This window comes from Apium graveolens, chromosome 5, assembly GCF_009905375.1.
Source record: "Apium graveolens cultivar Ventura chromosome 5, ASM990537v1, whole genome shotgun sequence".
Lineage (NCBI taxonomy): Eukaryota > Viridiplantae > Streptophyta > Magnoliopsida > Apiales > Apiaceae > Apium > Apium graveolens.
The window spans coordinates 214,343,590-214,348,666 of record NC_133651.1 but is presented as its reverse complement, the minus strand read 5'-3'; the positions used below and the strand labels follow the sequence as shown (position 1 = coordinate 214,348,666).

The 5,077-nt window shown below is 34.8% G+C and overlaps 1 protein-coding gene across 1 annotated transcript; it reads right to left on the bottom strand.

The window, feature by feature from the left end:
- Positions 1-2,009: 2,009 nt before the first annotated feature.
- LOC141724805 (psoralen synthase-like) lies at positions 2,010-3,855 on the bottom strand. The gene is made up of 2 exons (XM_074527077.1): positions 2,929-3,855; positions 2,010-2,813 (listed from the first exon to the last, which is right to left on the bottom strand). Exons 1-2 carry the CDS (start codon positions 3,829-3,831, stop codon positions 2,205-2,207), a joined length of 1,512 nt encoding a protein of 503 aa, XP_074383178.1. The 5' UTR covers positions 3,832-3,855; the 3' UTR covers positions 2,010-2,204.
- Between the last annotated feature and the right edge of the window lie 1,222 nt (positions 3,856-5,077).

The following is a 5,077-nucleotide window of genomic DNA, read 5'->3' as shown; positions in this document are numbered from 1 at the left end:
TTATGTGGAGGTTAGTTTGATTACCTATTCTACTACAACATATCTGGAATGTGGGCTTCGTTGTTTTTTTGACACATTTGAATGGAAAATTCATGGGATAGTAATTGAGAAATTTGCAAAAATGACACAGAACGTCATTATTTCCGGGGTTCTGCCATTGTTACCTGTGGCATTCTGGGGTATATTCCCCTTTTTTTTTCTTTTCCACCAATTTGTTGCCTTGTATTTGTGCAGATTTGTAGAAGCTAAAAAACCATGGTGAAGGTCATGTTTTGAACCCTTATATTGAATTAAAGAGAAATTATTTAGGTCTATTTTTTTTTGTTGGATAGATTTATAAACTTATTTTTAGTATGTAATTTTTATTTAAATAAAAAAGTTATATATATAAGACTTTTGTAACTTCAAAAATGGTGTTTGAGTGCATGTTTTTGAATACTTATATTTAATTCCCAAAAAATTATTCTGGTTTAATTTTTTTTATAGTTGAGTAGTGATGTAAACGTAGTTGTTTTTACGAGCAACTAAAACCATACAAAAAAAATTAAAATTAAAAAAAAAATACATACTACAAATAGGTTTACCTCACTACTCAACAAAATAAGAATTCAACCAAAATAAATTTTAAAGTTATATTTAAAAAAAATGGGAAAATGTGTCTTCATCAAAAAATGAGTAACCCTTTCTCATAACACCCTTTCTCGACCTCCAAAAATCATATATATACAATTTTTAAAATTACAAAAAAAAACTAAAAATATGCTTACGTCACTAACCAACAAAAAAAAATTAGACCAAAATAATTTTTTGACAATTCAATATAAGCGTTACAAAACAATCCCTCACAAGATTTTAGAACCGCACAAATCTGCACAAATACAAGGAAACAAAGGGGAGAAAAAGAAAAAATAAAAAAAGAAATATACTCCAGAACGCCACTATTTCTGGCTAATAATGGTTTTTTATAAATTTCTAAACCACCATCACATAAAAATGAATTTTCCCTTTCAAATGTGTAAAAAACCAACGGAGCCCGGGAACTGGGGACTAAAACCTACTAGTCCTCTGAATTCTACAGTTAGTATGATTGTGATTTGTAGTAGCCAACGATAGCTCTATAAAAAAGGCCAACGACACAAACTTTAAAAAACACAACTCTTACTATCGAATCAGCAATGGCGTACTTGTATGATAATTCATCTATTTTAATGGCTGGTTCATATAAAATGTCCATGGAAACGATTAATGGTAAAGATGTTCCGCAGATGACAGTTGACTCCTATTCAGCAAAGTTCCATAATGGAAAGAAAGAAAAACCGTGTCTCAATGAGTTGTTTGATGTAATGTACATTACGATAACGCACCATAATGGTTCCAGTCAGATTCTAAAATTACAGAGAGACGAGAAACGACATGATCATCGTTACTCTGGTTTCAAGGGAAGACAGTGCAGCTCTGCTTACCGTATGACATCAATACCTAGTAAGACTTTCAATCAAGAAGATAAAAAGCTGAAGGATTACGAAAGTTCCATTGAAAGAGAGTGTCGTGCTGTTGGCCAGATGACATTGAAGCCCAGTGATGGTTCTGGCAGTGATTTTGTGTATCCGTTTGAAGCTGAATTTTATGTCAAGTATCGAAACACACTGCAGCACCGTCCCTCGCGTTTTCAACGTGCCTTTGCCTGCTTTCTCTTCTCATCCATCGACGTAGAAGAATGAGATTAGCACCAGTTTCCTTTAACGTCGTTGCTTCTCTTTTCAGAAATATTTGGCTTGTAGTTTTTTAATGTCGACTATTCTCATTGTGATCTGTTTGTTTATTATTAGTGTTAATGTAACCATTGTCTTCATCACTCCTTTGTTTTTGTCTTATGGTTTACAAGATGTAACTATATTTGTCAGTTGTTAACTTTTCTTGTCATAATCATATGCATAAATTGAGTATATTGTTTCAGTTGTTGTGTTGATATAGAGGACACGTTGGGGGAGTGTGAGACAAACAGAATGAAGAAGCCAGAACTTGTAGTACAACTTATTTAGTAATTAAGTACGTTGCCAAGATCTTTCTAGTTTCGGAAAAAAGGTCGCCCGGGTATTGGCAGTTCCAACTCCGGGCTGCATCATATCAGTTTTAGTATTGAAAGGATATAATAACAAGGACTTTACTAAAATTATCAAGCTACAACCATGCAGATTTAGTAATTAAACATGTGGTTTGGCAATCACCAAGAGAGGAAACTTTTTATGAACAGTAATGCCCGTGACACCGGTCATGTCCAAATCCACCATTCTTTCCCCATCAGGCAATTTAAAATCAAACTTGTGCACAACATTTGCTATTGCAAGCTCGTTAAGGACCATAGCGAATCGGATCCCAGGGCAAGACCTCCGACCTGCTCCAAACGGAAGATACTCATAGTGCAGGCCTTTGTAATCAATACGACTGTTTAAGAACCTCTCAGGCCGAAACTCCTCTGGATTGTCCCACAATGAAGGGTCTCTTGCAATTGCCCAAACATTTACCAGTACTTGTGTCCCTGATTTTATGTCATACCCCATTACTTTCACATCCTCCCTTGCTGCTCTAGGAAGCAGTAGTGGAGCTGGAATATACAATCGCATACTCTCTTTTATCACCGCTTTCAGATAGTGCATTTCGTCTAAATCACTCTCCAATACTTTAGGTTTGCCTTTGCATATATTTCTTACCTCATCCTGCAATTTTATCATGACGTCTGGATTTTTTATTAGCGCTGCTATTGTCCACTCTAAAGTTGTTGATGGTGTTTCAGTTCCAGCAAAGAACATATCCTACATCAAGTACATAACAAGTAAACGATTAAATTTAAACCACGTAGCAGACACAGATACTAACGTTCATAAAGGTATTTGATCATGCAAATGCGAGAGCTTGGTAGCTATTTACCAGGATAACAGATTTAATGCAATCTCTGTTAATTGGAAAGTCAGAATCTATGTTCTCTTTCTGGATCTCCAGCAAAATGGATACAAAGTCTTTGTTGGCATAGGTATTATCCGGTGCAATAGCATTTTGATGATCACTAACAACACCTTCAAGAAAAGCATCAATCTCATTAGCTATTTTGTCCACCTTTCCCTTCAAACCTTCAAGCCAATCAACGAAATAGAGCAGTGGAATATATTTCCCCATGCTGCGGAAATAACCTAACAACTCGGTCATTTCCCCAAGCAATTTCTTATATGAAATCCCTTTCTCACTCTCATATTTCCTTCCTAGTGCAACCCTGCAAACTACACTGCTAGTCAGTTGAGAAAACAACTCACTTAAATTTACTATTTTCGAATGAGAACATTCAATATTCTGGATCAAAAGTGCAACTTCTTCTTCTCTGACATTGCGAAATGAATCGACCCTTTTTTTACTAAGGAGCTGCATAACACAAGTACTCTTGACCTTTCTCCAATATTCACTATAACGGGCAAGAGCCACGTCCTTACCGTTATAGAAAATTCGATTGGAGATACTTGAATCAGGCCTGTCAGAGAAAATGAGATCATATGTTTTCATAATCTGTCGAGCTGCATCAGCGGTAGAAACAACAAGAACAGGTATACTTCCGAACTCGAGCAGCATTAATGGACCATACTTCTGAGCCAGGGACCTAAGTGAAATGTGCGGGTCTGAACCAAGTTGATGAAGATTTCCAATTATGGGTAATTTTGGCGGGGAAGGTGGCGGATTTTTCGAAACTAATTTTCTAATTTTTAACCATTTGCAAAGAAAAACAGTGACAGAAAACAATGAAAAGAAACAGAGGGACGTGGAATATTGCTCCAACATCTTCATTGATTTTAATTTCCCATTAGAAGAGATAAATGCTATATATTTATACAAGAAATGTGTGGACTTGGTCGCATTTGATGATGTTAAATGATAACTACTCTCTGTTTCTTCTTGGAACTTTCAAGCACCTGTTGTATTTTCTCAAATAATCCTGCATATTCAACATTCTTACGCAATTAATATCATACCCAACAATATGTTAGAACAGGTTATGTATGCGCTAGTTCATATGTTCGATTTTATACTTGTTGGTATTCACACATTGGACGTATAAGGTCATCATTATCTAGCATTTCGTAGAATGCACGTCTTAAATTTCCATTTTACTTGCTTTTAGTTGGACTAACATCATTTTCTTGATAAATGATAAGGACTAAGGAGGCTTGGAGCAGCCACCATTCACAATGAAGGCTATTTCACTGCCTCAGTAAAGTGATCTGGGCAACACTTTTATCATTGTATTAATATTAAACATTATTCATCAAACTAAAATTAAATTATGAAATAACATTTCATATTATATATAATATAATAAATTTAAAGGTCAAAAGTGGATACCATTGGACCAACCAGGTCATTTGCTTCTCCTGCCCATTTCAAACTCACGTGACATAGAGATGGTTGAGAGAAAAAATGGAAAACGTTCTAATCATTGTGAGTGCTCTTATAATCAACTGGACCACATGTATAATTCTCAATTATAGTATCATAACAATTTCCTGTTGTAATGTTAGTCTACAAAATAGGAGATCAGTGGATGTTAAGACGGAGACTAGATTTACAAGTCAGAAATACATAAATTTTGTAAATTATAAATTACTTACAAACAATACCAAACGAGCAGATATATGAGTTGCAGCTGGACAAGGTCATTGACAAACAGTCAACCCGAGCTTACGGTCAATCCAAGGGACTATAAAATATAATGATAAATATGAGTAAGTTATACGAATACAATCATATGTCGGAGACTGTTCAAACCAAATAATAGTCATATTTTGATTTATGGAAGATATTGCAGTGTTGTTCGTGGAATCGTGGTGTTCTCCAACATTAGAGCACGCTGGTCTTTTATTTTAGTCAATAATTTGAGGTTATCTTTACTTTTAAGTCCGCAAGTTAGAAATATGAGTGAAAGTGCAAAAGTACCGTTTTTTTTAATATGCTGATTGAAAATATTGACAGAAAAATGTTAGCTGAATGGGTGATATCATTAATACAATATAAAGAAATAATAATAAAATTTGAT

Coding starts and splice junctions, on each gene's coding strand:
- LOC141724805 (XM_074527077.1), bottom strand. CDS start 3,831: ATGAAGATGTTGGAGCAATATTCCACGTCCCTCTGTTTCTTTTCATTG. Junction 2,814..2,928: donor GCATTAAATCTGTTATCCTG/GTAAATAGCTAC, acceptor TACTTGATGTAG/GATATGTTCTTTGCTGGAAC.